Here is a 27,714-nt window from a genome sequence, read left to right on the forward strand (position 1 = left end):
CAATTGCAAACGTTAAAACACAATTCACACACTCACACAACTTGCTGAAAGTCCATCGTGGTTGTGCCTCGCACAAAGATATGCCGGACGTTTTGCAATGCCGTCATCAGAATGGTTCGATTCGCCCAAGCACCATCGTAGTGATTACGCCAAAGACTTCCCAGCAACCGCACCGAGTGTGACTCTACCGACTGTCCATAGCGGATCGTTTGCTCGTAGAAATCTAGCACCAGATTTTCGTGCGTGTGTAGCTGTACCAGTGGAAACTGACGTAACGATGGTTCGGGAATGTTGATGGTCGCTCCGTCTGTGATCAGAGTGAAATTAAGCAGTCCACCATAGCTGGCGGTACGATCGCCCAGAAACTGAGGGGGGAGCTGGAAGTACAGCGGATACCGGAACGTGGCGTACGCTCCGATTGACACATTGCCCGAGGAGCTCGGTATCAGCTCGAGATTGTTCATGCTGGTAATGTTCACATCTTCCCGGTGCATCTGCGTGCCTTCCAGCTGCAGTATCACGACGTAATCCACCTCAGTGTGACCATCTTGACGCTCCAGGTACTCCACACTCAGGTTACGTGATCCTGCCAATCGCACCTGGCCCCACGAATGATCGCTTTGCGTACATTCACTAGCTCTGCCGAAGCAGAAACATCGAGTACATCCTTCCGGGTGGAATGCGGCTAAACCGAACGTACCCTGCCGACAGATATCGCACCGCTTTCCGTACACCATTTCCTTGCACTGGCACTGGCCGTTACGATCGCAGGGGAAAACGGTCCCATTATTGCTCGGCAGTGTACCCCGTTCGTCACACGCACACCGATGGCACGTTGGGTAGCCGTAGTAGCCCAGAGCGCACTCATTACACTGCCGACCAGTGTATCCTTCCTTGCAGCTACACTGTCCCGTTTCTCTGTCGCAAGACTGTCCGATCGACCCGACTATGTCACAGGCACAATGCTTGCAGCCCTTCTGGAACTCATTGCCCCAGGTGTTGGCAATGCACGAGCGACACTCTGGCCCGTGACTGTTGGCCGGACAGATACAGCGCCCGGTATCGGGATCACAGACATACGCCGCACTGGTACATACGTCACAACCTGCAAGTAGAGTAAATGTTTTACTGGAACAAATTCTGAAACTCTCTTTGTGTATGAGTACTTACGCTTGCATCCTTGTGCACTGAAGCCGTAAAACCCAACATCACACCGATCGCAACTAGTGCCCGTGACGCCCGTTTTGCAGAAGCACTGTCCCGTGTGCAGATCACAACCTTCCAGCTCACTGCCGTTCGTGTCGCAAGAACACGGTATGCATCCGTTGCCAGAATTCAGATCCCAGTAGCCCTTCCGGCAGAGATTACACTGACGGCCCTCGATGCTTGGTTTGCAGTGGCACTGGCCCGTCTTTTGATTGCAGCCTTGGCCAAGGGATCCCTTCGGATGGCAATTGCAACCTGTAGAGAAACGAGGGAAAATGAGAACGAAAAGTCGATTTAGTAAGATTCTACACAACAAGTGGATGTTAAGCAGTGGATGAAAAATCGAAACCAGATCAAGTGGCTGAATCGGCGGTCGTATCGTTTTGAAAGCAGTGAAGACAGACTACACACGGGAATCAAACTCATCAAGAAGTGTTTAGTTTAGGGCCGTAATAGTATGATAAATATAGAGAGTTTAGAGCGGTTCGTGTATGTTTCCCAACCTTTCGCTTTTTCCCTGATTTCGGGGAATCGTGGATGACTCACGATCATTCACTGTACTCGCTCGGCATGGGATCGCACGCACTCGCGCCCGCTTGATGAAGATCGATCGATTGTGCAAAGAGATGGAATGGTTGTTTTGCGAAAATAAAATCACAGTTTCCTCGAAACAGTGGTAAGGAATCTCAGTCCCAGTGTGTCCCTTCACGGGAGAACGTTGGTCGCTTAATAAGTGTTGCTTAATTGGGTGCGCCCCGCTCTTAATCTCCTACTCCCCATCCCAGCTATTGCGTCTAAACGATCTCTTCCATGTGAAGAAAGTGATCGAAGTGATTTCCAAACTGGACCCATTCTGGGCCTCGTTTTTTTGTAGCTCTTGTGACGTTGTGTCAACGGGGTTGTGTTCCCTTTCTTTTCGGCGGACCTCGATCGATACGATCCAAGCGATCACACGATAACACATGTGCTGGGCGAAGACTGCAATTTTCTCATAAATCTTGACAGTTCGTTGCAGGAGCGTGGTGGGATGTTGGCGAGAAGGCGATCGGTATCGTTTTTCAGGCCGTTCTGTTGTCGCTATCAAAATTTTACTCCAGGCAAGAATGTTACCCACTTTTACGAAATGTTATGGAATGCAACGGTGAAATGGGAAGCGAGTCGAGCGACAGCAAAGGAACAGAGGAACTCTTTGGACAGTGTCAAATTATGCCATAAATCTGGTTGATTTATGCACTGACATGTTGCTGTAACTCAAATATTTGATTTTCCATTATTTATAGAGAGTAATTGGTAGTACCGTAAAGAACATGTTTTACTCCAAAAATATATGTTCGCTTTACAATACACGGTGAATGTACAAAAGTTATGATAGTTCTGCAGTAAAAACCGGTGAAGTTGTCTTTCTCACCACAGTACGAATGGTGATCAGCTCTGCCAATCAGTTAGCACTGTTTCTAATTTATCTCAACCACTGCTGAGTAAAATCACGACCCCAGCGCAACGTTGGCATCGGATATAACTCCGCACCCGGTGGCGGCGGCCCCCATTAGCATAGCTGACGAGGGAGGGCAGCGTCGGCGCGATCTCTCCTAATGAACGGGAAAAGCATTCTTGTAGCGTGCCACATGCCGGCCACGGAAGGGTAACATGGAAACTTACTTATGCATAAACACATTATGAGTAATGTGGCGAAATTTCTATTACATTGCACCCACTTTGCCCCGATCGTCGGAGTGCGGTGGAGACTGGCGGTAAAGTAAATATTCATGCTGTGAAAATGTTGTATCGAGTTCACGGGAGGTCCTCCAAACACTGCACACGGACGATCTTCGGGGGCAGGAACAGCGAACACCGGTTCGGGGTACGGTGCAGGGTGGAATATAATTAAACGATTCGCACATCGCACCGGGAGATGCGGATCGATCGTGTGTGAAGGCCGTGTATGCTTAGATCTGTAGCACGATATCAAAGCTATCGCAGTTCAACATCGCCATTAACACCTTCGCGAAAAGGATTAGATAAGCTAAACCAGGCATCTTAACAGACACACACGGATTTAACGCTCTGTTTCCCACCCAGGTAGAGGCAGATTAGTTTATAGCTGGTTTTTGGTGCTACACCCTCAGCAAGAAGTGATTGGAATTGTTTTGCTATTCCGAATTAAGTTACATCATCGCTCGAAAAGGAAAAACAGGCAAGACACACGCACACTCGCAAGTGGGCCTACAACAAGGTCTAAACAAACTTTTCCAGGGAAAAGAAGGGAGCCCAATCTAACGAAGGTGTAACTTTTATGGGGCGCCAATTCGTGAAGATTTACGGTTGTTTGCATTCCCGGAATAGATGGAAGTGAAGTCATTTGATAGTGTGTGAGACTGTGGTGGGGTAAATCGTGCCATTATTAAGTGATTACTGCAGTTTTCCTACGAAAAAGAAATATTTCGAGACTTAAAAATAGAGTTTGAGATCATCTTGGCGATAGGATTGGAACGACAAGATGGATCGTATGGCTAGTTCTAAACAATGAAAATAGTTGTTGTAATATGATGCGTAAACATTGAAATATGATCATCTTTTGTAGCTTTATAGCTGTTGAACTTCAAAATTATACAACCAAATATTTAAACACGAATCAACAGTTACAGAACTATTCTACTAAGTCATTTAAATCCTAGTCTTTCCATCCAATTAACACGTATTATTGAAACTATTAACCAAGATCTATGAACAACAACAAGACCATTTTTCTCTCGCCATGTTTTAGCGATAACCATCTTGTTTGATTATTTGTATGCATTAGCAACACTCATCGCACAAACACACAGCACACAGCTTGGCGACAATTTACAACACGAGCCATCAATTTATGGCACGTCATTACGCTCGGATTATCTGCATGTTTCACGCACGCAACGCAGGAGGAAGCCTGGAAGTCATCCCGAAACGGCTCCCAGTGCGGCTCAGCCCAGATTGACTTCTCAGCCCATGGTACGCAGGGTGACAATAATTTATCGGCCTGACCGTTTGATCTCGCAGAAAATGTGGACAAAAAAAGCAACTCTCGGATGACAAGAACAAGATCGTGAAACAAAACGGCACGTGGACCATGGAAGTTGCTCTTCCCCCCAGCAGTGCGATAAACCCAATTTACAGTCCATTTGGACCGAATGCACACACCACCCGCGATAACGATCGCCATAATTTATCGACTTTTCCCTCCCATGATGTCCCTTGAGAACTCGTGCGGCCCCAGAATGCAGTTGGCAGCTCAGGGAGCTCAGGGAGCCGGAGGGCCCGAAGAAGGGAAGAATTTACGGCATCCTCAGAACCGGTAGCCGGCTATGCCTATTAATCAGTCATACGAATGTGTCATGGAGGTGTCTGCTCACTGTCTGTTGGAGCAAGCGAGCGAGAGTGTGCTGTGATTGTTACATTTGGCACCGGACGGCCGAAGCTGCCAACCCAACCCAGACGGCCGGTCAGTCTCGCGGGCGCGAGATTCGGCTTACGTTTTATTATTATTATTCCATCTAGTGACGGGGTGCAGATCATCGATCCTCGTGCGAGCACGAAGAGCACGCTGTTCCTATAAATATCGTCGGCACAGCATAAACTGCACCATCCGAGAGTCGAGCCGTCAAGACCACCTTATGCAGCAGCTCGCCACAACCACCGCCGCGGCTAGGGTGTGTTTAATGTCCCGAAAAAACACAAACTCCCAGGTTCTGGTAGACTCTAACGCCAGGTTCCCGCTAGACATGAGAACAGAGTGTATGTGTGTGTGTCACGTTTGTTTTCATTTCATCCGTGGTTTTCTCTAGACCGGAGGTTCACCGTCTCTTCCCATCTTTGCTGTAGAATCAGAGAGGCCACCAAACGGTAGCGACAGTGCAGCAGACGACGGTAGCTGGTTTGATTGATGTCGGCAAAACAGGAACATCTGTTTCGTGGCCCGACCGGAGGGCAATCAGGCAATCGGGCGCGTCTTTTCGGCACGTTTACCAAGCGTCCGAACTTCAAAAAGCTTTTTAGAATATGCACATGAGCGTGAGTGATCTCTTTCTCTCTCTCGCTTTCTCCAAATGCTCCCCTCGCTCCCTCGTCGAATGTTTATGGCGTGTTGGGAAGCATGTTAGTTTAGAGCGTCCGATTTGTCTACGACAACTTGTTTGCATTCTGACCCATCACAGCAAGTTAAAGGAATGTTACAGCTTTAATTATCTACCACTCTGTGGTGGATCTTTTAGGCTGTTAGTTTGATCACAGAGTTTAGTTCGTTATTCTACTGTTTCATGTCCCACTTAAAGATGCTCTCGGGAGCAAGAATCCATAGTGGTATGTTTAATGTCAGTGTGAAGACATTGTCAGCTATCATGTCACATTCTTCCCAGTAACTGCTCTATCACCGTATCGTTTCGTTGAGTTGCTGTAAATATTGTGAAATGGTTTTTCATCATTTTCAGTAACGATCAGCAAAATGGCACCGGTTTGTGTCATAAAACAAACATCGACGCGAACGGTTTTGCTACGCGATACGTTTTCAATGTGGAGCCGATGTTTTGTCTTCGAAAGATCGAAAGTGAGCAGTGGAACAGACATCTGCCAGTTGGAGTTTAATTTACAGCGCTCCAATAAGATAGATAGCAGTTGGAAACGTTTGCACAAACCGATCGCTACTCTGGGGAAAGGATCGTCTGCCAATGGTATTAATTTCATTAGACGCATGCACCCGGGCCCAAATGTTTGTGACAGTTTTATCGCATTCGGCATTCGGAAATTCAAACCTTGGTTCCATAATACCAAGTAGTCAAAAAAGAAATCACCGAACGGAATCAATAAAGAATCGTGTGTCGTCTATTTGCCACCCGATGGGTTCCCAATTCCACTGAAGGAAAAAAACATGCAGTCAGCGTTTTTTTTTTTCGGGGTCTTAATTAGTCACCGTTTGGCGCTGTAACAATAAAAGAGACAGGTTTCGAATACACATTCTACTACCACGACAGCGAAATGGAACGGTAAAACGGTTTAATTGCGTTCGATGTTCAAATTGGTCGACGTTTCCGATCCGTCGGACATCGGGCATAGCCAAGCGACAACATGATTTATCGACAACTAGCATCCGGATCCTGCCGCGATCCCGCAATGCCCCTAGGGGAGGAAGGGAACGCCATGGCCCATCGCGGTGGGTCTATTCACGGCGGAAACATTGGACCCGAGCCACATTTACGAGTGTTGTTCCGCAAAGCGTGACTTTCTCATTTGTTGTACAACGTGTTGTACGCCATCCGCCAGTACCGCCCTGGCGCACTGATGAAGGCAGCATAGCTGTTGACACCGTGCAAGTTTGGTTCGGGGGACATTAGAAACAGTGGACGGTGTCGACGAGCCCGCACCACCGTATCGAGTTACTTGTTTTGGTAAACTCCAACCGGGGAGCATGGTCCCCAAGCGTGTGGAGTCACCGTTGGAGGAGACAACTGGGACACTGAACGGAAATGTTGGCCAGAAATGTAAGCTAAATGCCGTTGGCAGTGGATGTGTAAGAATTCTATTCTGGAGTTCAATTCCCTCCTACCGTGTCCTAGCGTATGTTCTTGGTACGTTCGTTGCAAGGTTCCGATTTGTTAGAAATCGGTCGGTGTCGGTTGCTTTACCCCGCGAGCCTAGGCATTACGCGACGCCGCCTCGCCGGGAGGAAGTGTGCCGGACGAGTCGGCTCTCGTGTTCCAGTGAAAATTGAGCAATTACACCCAGGCGAACCCTGGCCGGCAGGCATTGGCCGTTGTGGAAGGCACCCGGCACTTCGCAGAATTTCGTCCACACAGGGCGGAGGCACGCCAATTCGCGGGATGCAAATCGCGCGGTCGCGATTAATCCGCAAGCAAATCGTGCGCGCTGCGGTGCTGCGGTGGGCCAACGGTGATCATCTTTCGACCCAACGACCGACCCTTCCGTGGCTGACCATATTGCCCAGGTAGATCGATACACGAGGGAATGGTGAAATGGGGCGTCCAATTGCACGGCACATGTCATGCAGCGGTACTTCGGGTCCGTTGATCGAGCGCTGGCAATAGAGGTACTTGTCCGTTCGTCCATATTTCGTCAGTTTGATCAGATGGTTAGAAAGCGTGCCTGTGGGAAGCATGGATCGACGAAACAAGGAAGCAAACGTGCGATCAATCGATCGATCGATCGGGAGAACGTTGGAACGTTCCTTGGCATATGGTGTAAGTGTCAAAACGAAACGTTTCCTATTCCGCTTTGTTAGCAGAGCCAGATATTGCAGCTCAAAACGAACGGGGAAGTTTACAATGTTGCCATCGAGCATCGAGACGAATCGCGTCGCAGTAGGTTAATCGATCGATAACAGCACTGCCTTTAGGCTCAAATTGATCGTAAGGGCAATCATTGTTGAACTCTGCTACATGCCAGAACGAAAGCAAATGCAGTTTAATGCGTTTCTTTTTGTTTTGCCGTTGCCCATTAAAGTCCAAAGCAAGAAGGCAAGCAAGCAACTCAAGCATTTGCGATTCTCGTTGAACTTTTGCCACGGTCGGGACGTGAGCAAATGAGCTAATTTATGTTTCCCGTGCGCTGATGACATCAAATGTTATATTTAATTTTCCATTCATTACCCGATAGCTGATAACGGGGCACAACCGTGTTTACATAACATTGATACGACGCCCCGTCTCGAGGTACGATAGTCGCGCCACAGAACGCCACCAGCCGCTGCTGGCCCCTTTTTTGCGTGTGAGTGATAACACGTCCCATCGAAGCAGCAACAAAGTGAAACAAAACCTTGACACAAGCGTTTAACGGTGCATGTTTTGAAACAGCGCAAGCGCTAGCAAGAATGGCGGATGTTACGTGTCTGCTGCAACTGAACTTCCTGAACGAACCAATCTCTCAATGGACGCTCCAGCGTCCATTCATCGATGACGGCTGGAACAGATCGGCCAATAAAGCGCTCGTGAGTCACGGAGTAAAACGTTGGGGTTGAGATCGGTATGGTCGAGGAATTGTGGGTTTCTAATGGTATTCAGTAAAATAAATCTGCCATTATGCACGAGTACCATTGTCATTTCGTTATTCAACAGTAACGACGCCGAGGGAGAGAGCAATAAAATTCCATAATAGATACCAATTTCCAGCCTAAGTTGCGAATCTTTAAGTGACACTTCAACTTTATGTCCCCGGAGAAAGATTACCGTCATCGATGGGACAACACCACTCGGCTTGCTTGGTCGGCTTCGGCAAACGGTCTGCTGCTTTTATGATTATGGGGGGCTTTGCTTTGGTCGATTGATCCGTAGTTCGTTGGGATTTAATGATGCATTAGCTGTGAGTTGATAAATAACTGTCGTTTCCTTCTCAGCAAACAAGAATAATTAAATTACGAAACAGTCTTGTTTAAAATATTCAACCAGCCGATATGCAGATGAGGCTCTATTTTAACTCCGCAGCATAACACTGACCCCAGAGAGACTAACAGATTCTTCGATTCACCCACAATGTGGTGTTCCAAATTGCCTCCTAGGAAGACGAATGTGGCTCGCAGTGTGTCTCTCTGGTTTCTATGCCTTCTTCTGCTCAGCTCAGTCTTCTCCAGGGGTTTTTGCACGCGTGTGCGTAGAACAACAGCAAAAAAAGGCTAGAGACACATTTAAAATGGCAAATCAGATGGTTGAAGTTTTGCGCGGATCGTCCGACCCATGCAAAGAAGCCGAGGAAGAAAAAGCTCGATACCATAGGAGATGGGAGTGAGGCAAACGCAAGCGCCTTGAAGGCGTTCTGCGGTTACCAAATTCGGCGAGTGTACGCGCCGAACCGGTTGCCGGAATTCACGGAAACATTTTCACCACATTCGGAATTAGAGGGGGGGCTGTATCGAGCGGCGTGTATAGAATCTTGCGTGTTTTGGGACGGTTCTCCCGCCGTGCCCGCCTGTTTTCCTCTAACGCACGTCTGGAGCTCTATTATGAGGTCATCTCATGGGAGCCATGAACGCACCACGAACCGCGCTGCTCTGACCTTCGATGTATGCGCGATCTTATCGCGGCTGCGTTGATTTCGTTATCCAAGCAAAAGGAGAACGGTTCATGATAGGTATTTGATACATTTGTCTAAATCCTAGGCAACTTTCGAGCTACGCAGGATTACAGGCTTTACGGGTTCGAAGAAGTCGGGCAGAGGTTTCAAATAATTCGCTAACCTTGAACGAGCTCAGTGGCTCTCATTGCGTGAATTCCAAGTTTCCTACTATTAATCATGCTCTCGATAGAGTTAAGCGTCTCTTAAACGTCTAGTGGAACCGTTCGGCTCGAGAAGTGGCACTCGAAGTGGCACAACACTCCTCAACGTCTGTGATCGCGTTCCTATATTTAAACCCCCAACTTCAACCCATTTAATAGTCGTCATAGAACCGCACGCACGGAGACAACTCTCGGCGACATCATAACGATCCGTATTAATCCGCGTACAGACACCATAATTGCACTCGTTTCCCGTTCGGCTTCCCCCGCCAACTTCTTTGCGTGTCTCTCAAAGGGTTTCGCACACTCTCAATCCCCTACTCCCTGAGGCTCGTTGATCTCGTACTTTTGCACGACACTGGCACGACAGTTGCAGATATTCGCCACGCCACAGCCGAGTGCCAAAATGCATCGAAGAGTGCAACTGCCAAAGTGGTCGTGGACTTCTTTTTTTGTAGAGTATGAGATGTATTTTCAATTAAACTTATATCTCGCACTGGCGACTTGGCTCACTCGCTCCCGATATTCTGGATGGCAAGTCGAAGTTCTTCTTCGGAGTTGTTAGAAGTTTCCAACTCTTCCACCCGATGTCTCGCGAATAGAGTGTGTCTACGTTATTCGGTGGTAGAGCGGATGCCCGTCCAGTTCACTTCCTACGCACGCATCTGAAGTCAATTATTTTTAAACCCATTTTATTTTCCTTCTCGCAATGCGGTTGTGTCCCTCTTCTTGTCGTTTTCATCAGCATTAGTCTCCAAGCCCTGTGCCAGCTGCATTTTGGAGCAGTGCAATCGACTCCCGTCGGATTAATGAGCGTAAAAGAAAGCGAATGTGGATGATACTTTCGCTCTTAATGGAGAATCTTTTTTTTACTGTTTCTCTCCTTTCGCAAGGGCGTACCTTCATGACATTTTGTGGATTGTTAAGTGCGTGTCGTTTGCCGCAATTTGTCGACAGTATGAAATGTTTGCATTTCATCAGCAATATCAACATGCGGACGAGAGTGTTAAACCACCACCCCACCCACCGTATCTCACATACGACAAGCTGACCTTTTTTGAGCAAATTGACCTCCCTTGCAACAGCTTCTCCCTTGAGGCTTAGCTTTTTTCGTTGGACGGGGTCTCTTTTTTTCACTCAACATTTCAACGGATGAAAGGGATATGCTCTCTCATAAATTATTTACCCAGTGCGCAAATAGCCCGCCCTTTTAAAAGGTAGCACTCGCACTCGCTGCTTAAGACCCTGAGGAGCGCCCGATAGGAGGAGACGTGTTGGTGAAGATATGATCATACTTTAACCCCAGAAACCGGAAGAAACCAGCCAACAAACCAGTTTCCCACCGACCACAGGCAGGAAAACGGAGCGGCGGCAGCATCATACATGCTTCATTCATGCTTCGCTCACACACTGCTGACCTAACGAAAAGGGCATTCCAGTGTGCACCGCGAAGAGGAGTGGAAGAAGTAAAAATCCCATCCCACCGCATACGCCGTGACACATTGTCCCGAGCAAGAGAGCAAGATTGTGGTTCATTCATGGAGCAGCAGTTCCGCGACATAAAACAAGCATGTACAAGTGATCCCCGTACGCCACGGACGACCGTTTACCCCTTCCCCATGTTCTCCAGCTCTCTAAGACTCGCTGTTGGCATGTTTATTTGATTACTGCTGCACACAGGCAGCCCCATTTAACGATGCCACACGAAAACATTGGTACGAGATGGATCTCGTCGACTTCAAAACTCCAACGACCACCGTGCACCGTTAAGGTGCCGTTAAGACGGTCTGCGTCACAGAGCGATATGCCCTTGTGAAGAATGGTGTCCCTTTGTGCTGGAGATGTGTTTGAGAGCAGCGGGTGCGGCGGCACTCTGGTTCCAGTACCCCGAAGGCTTCCTTTGTAGGGTCGGGCACACTCAACGTCTCCTGTCGTACGTGCACCCACAAGTATCGCCTGGAACGGTGTGTCGAAGTCGCTAATTGAGTGTCATTCAGGTTCGTGGTGGAAGCGAAGTGAGAAATGCATCCAACAATGCAAGAAGGTGTCTGGCAGGAAAAGTAGGACAGTTTTCAGTGCGGACAGCGGCGCTAAATAGAGAACCCAATGCACATGGTGGGTGGAAAGGAATGTGCTCTGCACAGACATAAATAGGTTGCGAATGTGTAACAGATCGTTTTCTTGCTGGTGACAGCTATAAAGGATACCATTATTCCATCCATTGTCGCCCTACGCGAGGTATTACATTTGTTCTACACGTTTTCACCTAATAAAAACGTTTTCTCGTTAAGTATCGCACACATCGGGGAGTATTGATGGGCATCATTTATAAGAATGCTTCTCTTAACCACAGTCGAACATGCAACAAATAAAAGGAGAAACAACCTCCTCGTTTAAGTGTGCAACAATCCATTCCGATGCTTGGACTGCAACACTTAAAAAAGATATCAAATGGTTGGATCGGATTGAGCTGCTTCTTCCATGGACTTTCCCCTGTTGGGATAATCCTCACCAAAGCTCTCCGAAAACAGGCATTAACTTTGATCATTTGTATGCCTGTTATCTCTGACCCGATCGAACCGGCATCTGCTACTACTACTGCACACACACACCCGATAATCTGCATATAATATTGCCCAACCCGGCGGCACAATCTGTTAACGCGCACACCCCGTGCGTTGCTCTGCACTGCATTGGGTTTGGTTATTAATTTATCAACTACCAGATAACCGCAGCTCGCCTCATGCAAGTGGGAAGAACCACCAAGACGGGGAAGAGAATACGCTCGAGTGCATCCCGGCCTGTGGTACACACGCCTGGTGTCGCTCGTTAAGGCGTTAGAGCATGCCGAGCACCGCAAAGAATATGGACAACAAACATCTAAACATCGGATTCGTGGCGTGTCGCGACGACAAACTTCTCGCCCAATCTTCCCCCCCAGACGCAGCCACCACTGCCGATGCCGCGAACATAAACATCGCTAAATTATGGCTTCACCGAGTCAAAAGTTAATTTGCAGCGATTTGAAAACCTAAACCCACTCACTCGCCTCTCGGTGCGCGTTCTTCCGAGTCGTACGCCTTTTTGCTCCTCCCATTTTCAGCTGCATCAAACCCAAAACATCATTTAGGAAGTTTGTTACAGGACGGAACGGAACATGGCACCAGACAACGTCGCGCCACCCAGTCTCCAGCCCCAGCCCCCACCGTGCGGATGAGTGTTTTGAGTTATCTGACAGATCCGATCAGACCGTAGCTGATGTTGAACAAATCTGACAAAGATTGAGGATGGATCGGTGGATGCCGGTGTGCTCCGCAGGGTGGTGGAGATGAAAGTGCATCACACACAGAGCCACAGCAATCTTCCCACTCATGCGGGGACGGACGGCCAAGCCTCGCTCTCCCGCAGACCACGTGGGAATACAGTGCGCGTAAAAATGTATCGAAATATCTTCCGCAACATCCCTCGCGGGGATGAGCCCGGCTACTATCTGTTGCCCGGGTTGCCCGTTTCTGCTGGACAGTGGCGAACACGCACATGAACATGAACCTCCCCCGGATGCAACAGTTGCCAGTAGTTGTCATGGGCAATTGGTAGAAGTATCAATCATTTGCAGCCCACAAGCTATTTGCAACTGGCTGTGCAGGGTCGAGATGGAGAGAGAGAAAGCACAAGAGATAAGTGAAAGGAACGTTTATTCTGTGCCCCGTTCCGGCGTTGTTTGAACAAAAATGTCACGAATAATCTTCTCCGATGCTCCAGTTGTTTGTGCACCACTTTTCGACTCGGCAAATCGTGTGACTGTTGGGGATTTTGTTGCAAAAAAACCTCGAAGATAACGAGGCTCTGCGCTGTGTTTTACAACGCTTTCACAGTGCTGATTTCCATTTGTGGATGACTGTTACAATAGATCATCTGGTGTACTCGGTACGTGGTAGCTGCAATGGGCAATGAATCTCAATCGCTGCCTCTAGCTCCTTAACAAGTTGTCAAAGTCACACACCGATCATGACAAATGAGCTAGAGCAGCGGAGATTGCAAAAAATCTATTTACTTCTTGACACCTACCTGGGCCACATTTATTGATGGCTTCCGCACTTGGCACTTATTGATAAGAACCGCTCTAGCAACAAACCAGAGCTCTCCAAGGCACCCAGATCTAACCCGACCCGAGGCACGATCGCTTAAACACTTTCAACTTCTGTTTTTGCAATGCCTCAAAGCGAAATGAAATCCCGCTCACACACCACAAGCGGGCAAAACAAATCATTCGCTATCCATCACGCACACGTCATGTCACGGACCCCGCCAGCCGCCAAGCACATTTGTTATTCAGCCCAGGATAAAAGCTTTCCCTATAAATTACGTCATTTTATGGTTCGAAACCAATCGCCCTCCGCCACCGGAATGCGGCAGCAGCGCTCTCAGCCACACATTGATATACATTTCGTATTCGCGGCATTCTTCCCTGCAAGCATTCTCGCTTGCGCGCTAACCGTTCCGATTCTTTCGGTGCCTCCGCTTACAAAAGGCTTGCCCTCAGAGGCATGAGAGCGTGTTTAGTTCATTTTGCAGTTTGTGCCGTGCGACTCGTTAGCTTTTGTAAGTTACGCCCCGGCAAATGCCACCGTTGGCGGATCGTTGGCCGGGGCGAGCGAGCAGAAGAACCGACAGTCGTCGTACCGAACACCATTTGCATGCGGACACTAATGGCCGCACTGGTCAGCGCATACTGGCGCTCTCTGACCACGGCTCAGAACGGGCTCTACCTCGGCACTACCTTTCATTGATTACGTGACTAATTTAATAACACCGTCTTGGTGAATCAGTTCCGGATCCCGGTGAGTTGCACAGTGATGTGTTTCTGCCGCCGTTCATTCCAGAGCTTCTGGTCGGCACCGTTTGGGGGGCCATTGGCTCCTCGCGATCGGTGTGTGTGTCTTTACGTTGATGAAACATGAGACTCCGGCTTTCGCGCACTGATGCGGCCACACATCGAACCGTTTGTTCTTCGTGGGTGTTTATTGATTTTAAACTGAAACTAAATAGCCAATCTCGTCGACAATATTGTGCCACAAAGATCTGCTGTGTTGTCAGCGAATCGTGCGAAGAAGACGACGACGATCTTTTCCTTTTCCAATCTTCAAACGATTAGGTTATGACAAATGTTTGCAAAAAAATAAGTTACACACTCTCCCATCCGCCCGGACAGTTTATGTTTACATTTTTATGCTCGTCATCTTGCGCATGGTATGATGGGTAGGGTCTAAAATAAACCAGTCATGACCTACCCGACACAGTATGTAGCACAGCTGCAGAGGAAACCACCGATCGCGCGAGACCTCACACAGTAAGGCGCGCTTGCACTGGGTAAAAGTGCTGGGACAACATTGTGACACCAAACGCACCACACCACAGACAAGAGCAAGAAGCTGTAGGTGCAGGGCGCCGCAAAATTAGCAGACCAAACAGACGATAAACTTCACCATCGCATCTCATCACACGCCCAAAGGGGATGAACGCGGAATTGTTTACCGAATGCGTGTGTTACGTCTCACGATCGTTACAGCGCCGAGGCCGCTCTTGGGAAAGTCGCCAAAGAGATGCTTTGTTGGGCCGCTGAAAGCAATTTATTTCCTCCCGAAAATGTTTACTCCAGAGCATGTTGGTATTAGCATTGCCTTTAAGTAGAGCATGCAACTAATGAGCTAACGTCTACTAATTACCACTCTTCGGTTCTCTTGCAAATCATCTACACGTAGCATTGGAACACGTAATTGCTTGCTCCAACATAGACATGTTTACTGGAATAGAAAAAACATCAGAATTTACAGCATCTCATAAAACGAGCACCGTTTCCGCTCCCATTTCGCTTCGGATCGCGCCTCAGATCGGTAGGGCGGCTACAGCAGAACACAACAGGTAACTCACCTCGCATGTGCTTGTGCGGATGCTTGTAACATTTGTAGCGTCTCACGTGAAGGACGCTCTCGATCGTGGTGGCACCGTTCGGGTGGTGCTGCAGCACGTTCTCTCCCAGCTGATAAATTTCCCTATTATCCGTCAGATTGTGCGGATAGTGCTGGTGGTGGTTCTGATGGCCGGCACCACCACCACCAGTATCGATGTAGATGTAGTCGGTAGTTTCGTTCCCGTACCTGTTGGTAGGGTTGGTTTTCTTTGGTAACTTGAGGGGTCTCTTTCGCGGTTTGCGCGGCTGCTTTGCCGGACGCTGTTTCAGCGGCGGCACTGGTACATTGATAGGTTCGGTCCATGGTTCCTTGCTTTTCGGACCATTGGTAGGATATTGGGCCGCTTCTCGACGCTCGCGGATGGGCACATAGTGGGCCGGGTCGTCGGCATCGATCACCGACTCACCCGACACGAGATGAATGCGGTTCGAGCCAACGTACAGCCCGATCGTCAGCAAACCGAGCACCGAGAGGGTAAGTACCGTGCGGCCAAACACTAACCAACATTGGCGACGCTGCGGGAACGTCTCATACTGCTGCTGGTGATGGCTGTTCGTGGTCGCTCGTTCGTCCATCATCGTATTAGTCGCTCGAGGTTCCTCCCATGGCGCATCTTCCTACCGGTAGCACATACTCCCTTTTACACGACGGATACGGGTAGGCAAAGACACAATGACACTACTGGAGCAGCTTCCTACTTCCAGCACATTTCATTCAACGCAAATGCTCTCGTACACGCACACACACACTACAGTGGACACTGTTATCAGCTAGACGCAAACTTTACGATACCTTTTGCACTCGCACTAAAGAAGTAAAAAACACACCAACCATTGGATACAACAATGTAGGAGCCGTGACGTGTAGAGGGGAATGAATGGGCGGCGGAAAAGGGTCAATAAGAAGGTGGGTGACGGTGAACTTGCAACATTGTGAGTGTTTCAAAGATTGGGTCCTCTACTACTTGAACATAAAGCATAACTGGAAGGGGTCGAGCATCGTGGAGCGTTTCGCTGTTGATAAGGGTAGGTCGGTACTGATAACATTCGAGATGGAATCGGTACTTTTGGCACAGTGTTAGTGAAGTCTTTCGTCATCGTTCTGTATGTCGCTTGTGTGTGAAAATATTCACCACTTTTGTATATTTCTTATGAAGGTAATTCATTAGGTCTAATTTGATTTTTGGCTGTTCGCTTTCTTACTCATCAAGCTACAAGTAGGGACATGGGAATGTACACCTATTAATTACACCCCGAGTGCTTTTCGCTTCCCTCTAGGTGGCACACCATGCGCAGCTACTGTCTCAGCACTATTTCAGCCCCAAAAGAGCACACGAACAAACATTTCCTAGCGGTGCGCGGTTCACTTGACCCATATATTTACAAATTTTGTGTCGATGGTGGCGAGTTTCGAATCGCTGCCGCCACCGTTGAAGTCGCGGATTTGGAAGCAACAACAAAAATAGAAAAAAAGCAAAACCACAACACAAACACAAAACCTGCACAAATGGGCAACGAAGTGATTACTACACTTCGTCGGAGTTCGATTTACTGACCGGGCGGGTATTTGTTTACTTGATGCTCGTTTAATTAAATCATGCCCGTATACGTGTGTGTGTGTGCGTGTGTGGCAAGGAGTATCCTCTTGTCTACCGCAACCTCCCACCCATAAACAAGAAAAAAACACATCAAACATAAAGCATCATCAGCACCATCAACATCAAGCAGAGAGCCCGTCCGTTCCCACCAATTTTCATCGAGTGGAAACGCACAGATGAGATCCCCGCGCCTGGCCACAACCGCCAATGATGTCGGGATGTGGGAAATGATTTGTCGGCACTTTTTAGCTTCGGCTTCTTTGCACAGAGGGGGCCCCTGATGAAAGAAGAAAGAGATCCTACCCGGAAACTGAACTCTGAAGTCTCCCCGCGTGCGCCACCGGTAAGTGTACTTTGGCACTAATTTGATGTAACCGCGGACCGTGGCTGTACCGTGGAAAAAGCCCCAAATAGGGGTGGTCGATTGGAAGAGGAAGAAGCGGTCGATAAGTGTGAGCTGAAGGGATTGGATGGAAAATTGATCTTACACCGGTTTGTCTAGTTTATTCAAAGGCCTTCACAGGTCAATGCATCAATTTGACACCGTGAGCTAACCGCCCGCTGCAAGGTGTTTTAGTGATGCGCTCCATTAATTTCTGTTCTTCATTTCTATTGCACACTCTTGGAGATTGTGAAACAATTCTGATGCATCATTTCTCGTCGGATGTTCGTTGAAAGCACTGCTGAATGAAACAGTTCCTGCAAAGCTTGTACTTCACTTTGTGTGCTCCGATTGTCCGAATAAAAGACCCCGTTACTCCAAAAATAAGTATAATTATGCAATCAAACTCATAATGTATAACACTAGCGCTAATGAACCGTACATGATCATGTGATTCTTCACAATATTTTCCACGCATTCGTCAGCCCAACGTCTTCCGTTCTCCGTTACAAACCGCAAACGCGGGGACGCACGAAGCAAAGCAAAGAAACATAATGCTCCTCCACAGTACAGTAACAAAAAACAATCACCCTTCACGAAACGCTCCCATCCCAATCGATCTTCATCGAATGCGTGGTGGCGATTTTTTGACCACTCCATCTCCCATCCCCTAACCTTCACAGCCGCCCGACAGCCATCACAAAACCACACACAGACACACGCGGAGAGCGACTCAAAGCACAATACATAATTTATGTATTATGATTTAATGTGCACCCTTTCGGTTCGTGCTCGAGTTTGAAGCGTTTGATGGGCCAGGCTTCTTCTGTTTCTTTTTCTTTTTTGGGGTTTGCGTTTGGTTTCCTCATTGTTTCTTCGCGCCCCGTCTTCTGCTTCGGCCAGCAATTGCTACTTTTATTGTATCCCGCTGTCGATCGTTTCTTCTGCCGAGGAAGGAAGGAAGGAGAGTGGAAAGGCGCCATACGATCGTCCACACCCACCCACGACCACCCAAAAGGCGCCCGTGCGCCGTCATCATCCATCCATCTAACTGTCTATTCTCTGTCTCTCTCTCTCTCGCTGTGGCTGTGTGTGTCCCATTCTAATCTACCGTTTCTTGTCCTGGAGTGAAGGTTCTGCCGTTCCGGTCACCGTCACTGGAGCAAAGATACGCGAACGCGAGCGTAGCGCGAGCATAATTAAGCGGTTCAAAAGATGCTGAAATCTTAACCGCGCAAAAGAAAGGGACAAACTCCCCGGCCAGGGCCAGAGGGCGGTTCCAGTGGGATGGTATCACAAACCGGTGGGCTTTTGGGAGTTAGGGCTTAATCTTCGTCTCCATCTCACTATTCACCGAAGCTGAGGTGCTGTGTGGTGTAGCGAGAGAGCCTTCGCGATCATATGGTGAAGGTTCTTTTTTTTTGGGGTGGCCACGCGAACTTCGATTCGTACGCTTATCTTATCATTTTATTTACTGCCTCACACGACCAAACCCAGCTGTCCGTACAGTACGGGGATGTGCTTCGTTGGTATTTGGTTGCGTTGTGATTTCTTCGAATTTTTACATCAGATTAGAGTTGTTACACAAAACTCACAACTCATTTTTCAATATTCTCGGTTTTGCGATACGGTGGGAAGGCGCGCTACAATTTCCGCAAACAGACCAATGCCTGCGATACATTCATCACGTAAATTCGCACACACGGAAGAGTAACAGCGTGTTCACGATTGCAAAGCCACACACACACACACGCACACAGGCCACAAAAGGCAACATATTCTTGGCCGAAAACCACCGCGCGTATCGCGTTTCATTTCGCAGCATCTGTTGATTACGTTATTTAACGATGTCCCCTGGCGTGCACACTGCCATCGCCACTCCACCCGGTCCCCTCCACCAAACGTGTGCCAATCTGGTGCCCTGAGACAATCAACCTTCACAACCAGAGACAGAGAACAACGGAACGAAAGAAAAAAAACTATGGGGCGTTTTAGTTTCTTCATTACACCGATGGCCGATGGTCTGTAATTTTTGTTTGTTTTTATGTTTCAATTTTATGCCTCCTCAGCTGATAGCCGCCACTAGTAATCCTGTTTAATCTTTCGCTCTCTCGTGCCACGGTGCTTTCCATGCATGCGGGTTTTTTTTTTTTTTGCAATATTTATGCCTTCTTTTGTTGAACGCTTGGCAAACATTTCGTTTCACACCGCGGGACACACCGAGTCCTCTGGTAAGCGATTTTTCACGACCACAATTTTCTTTCACCCAATTAACGCACGGTATTATAGGGTGCTGCACACAACACCCCTTGGGAACAGCGTGGAAAGGGGTAAATAATCTCGTAAGTGTCAAGAGCAGTTTAACGTTGTTGTGTGTGTGCTACAAATAGAAGCCTTTACGGAGAGATTGAATACCTTCACAAATAGCAATTTAATGGTTTTACGGGACATTTTGAGACACTCGATTTTAATCGCTTTTTTGCGCGCGAATTCACCGCTCCTTCCTTTGACCCATCTCCTAAACCGCATTGCCCATCTTTCTAGCTCATTTTCGCTACATTTTTTCGAATCACACAATCGCGCGCACACACACATTAAAGTCCACCGAGGGACCACCACCTTTGAACCACATTTCGGGAATGGAGAAGGAAACATCAATCAGAAAATCATATTTCTTCGGTACCGCGGGGTACGTTTTGTTGCTTCTGCCATTCCGGACCGGACCCTGGGCCCGTCCGTTCCTTCGGGGGCTAACGCAACAGCACTTGGCGGCGGTGTGCGGTGGCGATGACGGCGACGACGACGATGATGATGTACGCTTTGCCGGCGAGCTTTGCGGGCTCGAGGGCTTTTTAAGGTTTCCCGAGAACGCACACAGCCAAAAACTACAGATTCCGATTCTTTCCTCTTTTTTTGTGTATTTGTGTTTAAAGGCTTCTGCCACCGGTGAACGTGAAGCTGCGAGCTTGGAATTTGACGTTTAGATTTGATGTTGCTTTTCAACACTCATCTTTCGGAATCACTGTATTTTTTCTGGGTATGGTAAAGTCACAAAACCACCCGAAGGTTTCGTTGGGTGAAGGGTTTCATGACCCTTTTTTGCTCGCCTAATTCAACGACCTCGTAACCCTCACTCTCGCACACTCAAACCGGATAGCACTTTTCCGTGAAAGCCCAAGAATTAATGTCACAACATCACTTACACCCTTTTTTGCGCTAAGCACCAGCCCGCACTCACCACTGACAACCTGGTCCTCCGATAAGCGGAGCGGATCTTTTGCGGATTAAAACCTTTCTTGCTCTGCTTTTCTTCCTGCGCAAAGACAGCGTGTGTGCAGCGCGCAAGCTTCGACCAAAAACACGTGCACTCGCGACGAAGCTTACCGAACGACTCGCCCGTGATGAGAGAGACTCCAAGCGCGCGCGCGCGCCTGGTTCCCTCGCGTAGTGCGTGCGTGCGCGAGATTCGGTAAGGGAGTGAGTTCCTTCACCACAGCGCGAGAGCGAGAGAAGGAACGTTTGATGCGAACACACGCAAACTGTTCGTAAGGGTTGGTTGGGGCCTTGCTGTACGGGATTCCCTTTTGCTGGGGAGTTGCCGGTCAGAGAGCACTAGGTTCGTGGGCGATACTCTTTGGGAGAGTTTGCCCCATCAATGAACGCTTCGAAGTTCATCCGATCGCGATCGGGAGCTCCCCAAGCGCGAAATTCACTCGAATGCACCAGCTGCGGTTTATCTTATTCGAATTTAGGAACTTTAGAAGAGTTTGCTTTCAAAAACATTTAATTCTTTAATGTTGTGTACCTTCAAAAACCCATTCTGAATGCAAACAGATGTAAACATTACTATTCAATACAATATCGCTTGAAATTCAATAGACAATTCCCAACAATGTTTGCTGCAAGACGACCCCTTAGCAAACATCAACCGAATCAATGCATCCCTGCTGCAACGAAGTCCCCTTTCCTCGTCCCCGCCTTGGGTCCGGATCGACCGGTCGATGACAGTTTATGAATGGGCTTTGCGTGTTGTGCAATACCTCCAATACGCCCTTCCACCAAACCGTCCACTTCAAAAACCCAGTCGGAACGGTGCTACAAAGTACACGGTAGACACTGGTCCCGCAGGTGGACTTGTCCTCTGGAAGGAAACAGACAGCCCAGCAACACCATACAGCGACACGGGGGAAGGAAAAAAAGTAAAATAAAACACAGAAATAAACATGCGACTCATGCCTCCCTTCGAGCCAGCCTCCGTGGGCTCGCCTCGCGATGGAATGGAGAAGTTTATGCACACAGCCACAAACCAAAAAACAACTCCACTACCACGCAAACCAATCGGGTGACCGTCACCGGGGGCACATACGGGTGGGCAGGAAGCTCAACGAAAAGCGAAAGAAAACCACCTTACACAGCCCACGCATCATTAAAACGAGACCCAGTTCCGCGAGTCCGCAAAAAAAAGGCGGCGCGGCACGAAACGCAGCGCCTCTCCCGGGGCTCACCAGACCGGGGCCGATTTGTTTTGTGTTTTTACCTTTGCGCTTGTCTTAAAGTTTGTGTCCAGCGGAAGTAGGACCTAGTGGGGGGAAGTGGGCTCTTTTGAGGCTGGCTTGATTCATTGACAAACTGCCCTTCCCTGCCGCGAGCAGGAATCCGTGTGTAAAGGGTTTATGAATGAATGCATTTTTTTATTGGTGAAATCTTCAAACTGCAGAGCAGCGTGGGACGTGGCTGCACGTGGGACACAACACTGCCTGCCAGAGGAACACAATCACCCCCCTCTTTTGGTGGGGACACACCGATTAGCGCGTTTGTTCGAGTCGTCCGAGGGAAACAATCATCGGACACAGCGGCATCGTTGTGTTAACGTGCGATCGTTGTCACTTTCTCTGGAACGGATAGAATTTCACCAAAAACAACACGCAACAAGACATTATTCATTGGGGAAATGATGACTTTGTTTTGGAGTCACGTTGAACGGTTGTGGGATGTAAAGGGAGACCAGCATAAACAGCTGCATTTATCTTCGTTTTCTATCATTGTGGTTGCGATAGGAAGCATCGAGTGTAAACATTTCGAAACGAAATTGAAAGTTTTCTGGATGGAAAGATGTCTTTAGACATTTAGGCCATGAATTGTGTATGGGAGATTGGAGTGAAGTTAATTCCAGTGCAAGGTTTTCGTGTGCGCCATTTCAGACATTATTCTGTGCCAATGAAGTTGTCCTGTTTGTAAAAAAAACCTCTCCACCACTCAAAAGCTGTCATAATTGTAAGGCCACAAAGCGTGAGATTACCCTGAAGCTCCGTTGCAGCTTGTCGTGAGTTCAAACCCGCCAAAAACGAAACGTGTTGGTGTTCAATGTTGGAGGTGAGAAAACCCGATTTCCGCCACCGAGTCTAGTGTGCCATTGGCGTGGGCAAAAATTGGACCAAGTGCGAGAATTGGCCGCCTCGACGCTGGCCTAGCCTAGTTCTTGTGGCAAATCCCACCAGCCACCAGCTCGCGATCGATGAATGCTTGCGCAAGGATCATGGATTGCCGGTGGACATTTAGCCTATGGTCACCCAGGTTTGGGCCTCCAGCATAACCACAATAAGGACTTAACCTTGAAGGACCCAAACAATTTCGTTGCAACACGCCTCATATTGGGCAGTGTTAGCAAAGAAGTTTATCTAAATTGAGCCAGTTTCTGATTTGGTTAGCAAGAGGTGTCATATACTGGCTGTGTCAGGCTTTAGATCCAGTCTCTGAGTCCTGGCGTCTGATTAATCTCAATTGCCCTTCTTCCTCAGTTAAAGTTCATGCAGCCTGGTACATGTGTTTGACTGAGGTTTCTTAGTGCTACTTCTATTATTTGTGTACACCACCAACCAACACATCCAACCAGCATGCCCGGATCAAACCTAAAAGGCGCGGGATTGCAAACGGGGTCTGCGCGGGAAGTGAGCGCATAAATCATCGCAAAAGTCGTTTATAATGTCGTTTAATGATATGCTCAAAGTAAATATAATAACCACTATCGAACGAAATTCCTGCGGGATAATTTTGCCAGATGCATTTTCCACGTTTTCCGCTTCTTTCTTCTAAAGGGGAATGGTGGGTGGAGGGGGGATGTTTTGAGCACGTTCCCCTCGTGCCCCCGAGAACGGGCAGGTCAACGTAAAGTCAAAGAAGCGGAACTGCACGCGTTACGTTCATTGGGCGAGTTGGGTGATTGGGCTCTCGACGACGACAACAAGGCGTCGTTTGCGTGAAATTGAGTCGTTGATGGGTAAATTATTCAGAAAATATGACCCGTTCTTAAACGCTAGAAGAAGCCAGAAAGGCAGTGCCTAAAACACTGTCAACATCTTTCACAAAATCTGAAGATATGGAGATATCTTCAAATTAAAGAGGGAAACATTTCAGCAATAGACTTGTTATTGATCATCCAATATATCTGGAGCAAAGGTCACTGGACAAGTCAGGACTGGAAAAGGCAACAGTCGAGAGTGTTCCTTTTACCAAAGAAGAGAGCAAAATGAGTTCTAACAGGCTAACAAAAAGGAACCAAGAATGCTAAGTGAGCAGGAAATGTAAACACCGCAAGAAAATGGAGCAAATTATAGCACATTGTTCGTAGAGGGAGAGCCGTAGAGGTACACGTTACTCCACTCCAAGTTGTCACGTTCAGCACCAAAGAGATACCTTCGTATCTTGTGCATCTTATCGACAGAAAATTATTTTTTTAAAAGACTGCCCGCTTATCTCCCTATCATTATCGTCATCGGCGTCAGCGAATGTCCAACGATCCTGTTCTTGTACTTGGGCTTGTTCGTGTGAGCGTTTTTGTTCCTTCAGAACATTCTTTTTCGTATCTCAAAACGTAACCAGCAGAACAGAAGATCAACGCTGTGCCGTGAGCGGAACTCGTGTTTTTGGACTTTCCTTAGACGTCCGTTGGATTTAGCCCAACCAAGACGCCGAACGATAAGACGAGACCGACCGACCGCCGCTGTCGGCATGCAAATTATGATTGAGAATCGGCGAACGGCGAGGTTATTGATTCTTCTGTTGGAGTTACCTCACAAGACGAGCTGGAACACGGGATCACAGGACGCTTGCCAATAATGACTTTATCCTTTGGACTGGGGGCATGGGCTCGGGGCGCTTGAGAGTTTGTTATTTTATTCTCTGCCCTGCGTTCAGGATGGTGTTTACATAATGCGAAAAATGAATCGCGTGATGGTAAAGGTAAATTATCAATTTACCAAGAAGGGTTTGAAATTTTGATGGATTACCTGGCACGCAGATTTCTTTTTCGTTTGTTTTTGTTCGAACATAAAGCTGCATTCTTGGAGAAATGCTTACAAAAATTTAAGGTTTTGAAGATCTATTAGGATCTTATACATCTTTCACTTCAATATGTTCTTCTCTCAAGTAATTCAAGTGATCAACAAATGTCAGTTGTCATTAACACTCTTTCGATGGACCTCATCAGTTAAGAGCAGACGGCAAATCATTCCAAAGCTTATAATTAGCAGCTTGTTAGTCGGTGCGCACATTTCCATCTGATCCTTCAACCACTCCGAGGTGCTAGAAACACTTATTCCTTCGCTCGAAAAACCCGCCTGGAAGATGCGCCAAATCGATGTGCTGCAACGCGCCTCCCCTCAGCAATTAAAGTGCAGTTAGCGACGCTGTTCGGTGCTGTTGTGGCGGCCTCAACTTGATTCGTTTTTGACGCCGCGGTCACACGCCAAAAAGGCGCCCGGGCTTAGCACCCGGGCCCGACACACGAACCGATCGAGCAAACATGCAAACTGGCAATGAAGAGGATCAGGAATCGAACCGGTTGGAAAACTGCATTTTGTTTTCATTGCCCGACGCGATAAGCATACCCTTTCGCGTCGTTCGATTGACTGGCAACGCTCCCGGAGCAATACTCTCCTCCGTATTGCCCGCACCGAATCTAGACTAGACTAGAGCGTCACTATTGCGTGACTTTGGGCAGTCACCTCTAGCATCTCGATTGGTCAACGATTTGAAAACGGAACGTGTGCAATCCGGGGCACGATTTTTCATTTGCCATTCACTAGACTGCCGCCCCGCAGATTCAGTTGTAAATGGGTTTCCATATCTTATTCGCTTCTAAACCGGGTGACCGGAGGACAGCCCCCGACCACGGTGTATTGGCATTTCGTGACGCGTTGATTTAGTGCGATACCTAAATCATTTAATTTCATTCACTTTTACGATCGGCAGAGATGCTTCACCGAATGCGATCAAATCAGTTCCATTAGCGGGAACGCATGCAACGGATTTGTGAGAGGACCTGAACCACATTGGTCATTTAAAAAAAGCTCTATAATTGTGTTGATGCAGTATTATTTATGCATTTAGTGACACAAATAAGCCCTCCCAGTGACAAAGTAGCGATTCTGTACCGGAAATGAGCCAATTGATTTGAATTTATTAATTTTTATTAGCTCATCAAACCAACCCCAGAACGACCGCAAGAAAACGTCAACAGATCTTTACTGCGCTACCCAATCGATGATGATAATTCGATCGCTTTCGGGGTAGCTCCCTCCGTGGTGCTACAAGGTGGGCATAATTTTACGATTTGTGTAACCAGTTTGCACCTCAAACCATTCCACCCATCGTTGATTAACGAGCCACTTATGCCACCGTGTGCCGTATCTCGCCCGCGGGAATCGCCGTGCGCTGGCAAATGGATTATTTTCGATCGTTTGCAATAAACTGAACCGCAGGGTGGTGGTGTGATGATCTTGCCATTTCTGCCGGCCGGGGAAGATTATTAACGCAATTTAACCACGCCACGATGATATTTTTGCCACCTTCTCGCAGTTGTGGACTGTGGGAAACGATGCACATAGCAGCGGCAGCAGCACTATTTGCATTCTGGACTGGTAGGTGCGTTTATCTTATCGTCAAGTACCGCACTTTGTTAGATCGCTTTGATGCGGTGCTGCCGTGACCGTGAGTGTGTGTTTATAGTTGCAATGGACGAGAGTGTGAATGTTAAGCAGCATCTGGCAGGCAGGTCCAACTCCCACGCAAGCCAACGCAGCTGAATAAATTCCGCCCAGCAAAGAGGCTGCAAATGCCACTGGAAACGAATCGTTTTCGCGCTTGCACGAACTTTCCCAACGCACAAACAGCGTCTTCCAAACGTACTCCAAAAGCGCTCCATTCAGCGTCGATGCTCGGTCGGTGCAAGCCAGGATGCACGGGAGATCATCATCATCTGCAGCAACATTTCTCATCCCTACACCTCCACCGGATCGTGAAAGGTGTTGAAGATGAAACGACTCCTCGATCGCTACAGCCAGAGAAGGAGAGATCAAGCTCTCACCTAGAGCAATTCATAAATGTGCATTTAATGCGCACCGTTGTGCAGCGTGCTGGAATGCCCAGCAGATGAGTAGAAGAAGACGGTACAGAGATCCCCTAAACAACGCCATCAGCTGGCTGCAGCGCAAGGTGAGCGCAGCGCCGGTGGCAAATATTTACACGCATAACTTATGCTTGCTAGGTTGCTGGTTTGCTGCCGTCTGACCGGACTCCTTGCGAGCTAGCTGCTTCCGGCGATGGTATGATTGAGCAGATAAGAAGTGCCACTCGAGGTGCCCACGGTTGGTAAATATGTCTCTTTTTATACATGTCTCTCCCATGCGGGATCGTTGTAGCCTTTTGTGCTCTGTGAATGTACCTTTGTGCATCGCTTCAGCCCGCAGATGAGCAAGCAAATTAATCACATTTATTTGATGACGAAATAATTTGCCATCGTGTAATGTCCCTCCTTATGATAGCAGTTCTGGTGAGCCAGTGGAAATGTGGAAGGGAAATTTATAGGCTCGATTTGTTAAACGGAGACGTTTTTCGTTGCTTTGTATCGTGTGAAAGTTTGGGAGTCTTTTCCAGCATTAATCCAAGCTATATCATTATTATTTTATCAACTCGAAGAGAAGATCATGCTTTCCCTGCATTTATACCAGACACCTCGATCCAACCGTTCACACCATTCATTTGATCTTCCTTAATCTTAAGCCGAACTCGAAGCTCACTGCCTGCTCCCGAGGCAACCGATCATTAGGCATGTAATTAATGTTTTACCACGGAAAATTAATACCACTCGACAGTGTACAAAGTGCGCACTCGCGGCAGTCGCGTAACCAACTGGCACCGATGCACCGATTGCAACGACACACATTGCGGCCCACACAAACACCGGATCGACCGGACCGCAGCTACTGGAACTCTGCGGTCTCTCAGAGTCTTTTGGTTTTGGCC

At 48.1% G+C, this 27,714-nt stretch overlaps 1 protein-coding gene across 2 annotated transcripts in view; it reads right to left on the reverse strand.

Moving 5' to 3' along the window:
• The window catches only part of LOC120901420 (laminin subunit alpha-1), a 76,447-nt gene that overhangs the window by 7,562 nt on the left and 41,171 nt on the right, over positions 1–27,714 (reverse strand). For both annotated transcript variants that reach the window (XM_040309356.1, XM_040309357.1), the window contains 2 exons: positions 1,171–1,461; positions 37–1,105 (listed from right to left, as the gene is read on the reverse strand). In XM_040309356.1, coding sequence (XP_040165290.1) covers positions 37–1,105; positions 1,171–1,461 — 1,360 coding nt within the window. The remainder of the gene's footprint in view (positions 1–36; positions 1,106–1,170; positions 1,462–27,714) is intronic.

The sequence above is a fragment of the Anopheles arabiensis genome, chromosome 3 (genome assembly GCF_016920715.1).
Source record: "Anopheles arabiensis isolate DONGOLA chromosome 3, AaraD3, whole genome shotgun sequence".
NCBI lineage: Eukaryota > Metazoa > Arthropoda > Insecta > Diptera > Culicidae > Anopheles > Anopheles arabiensis.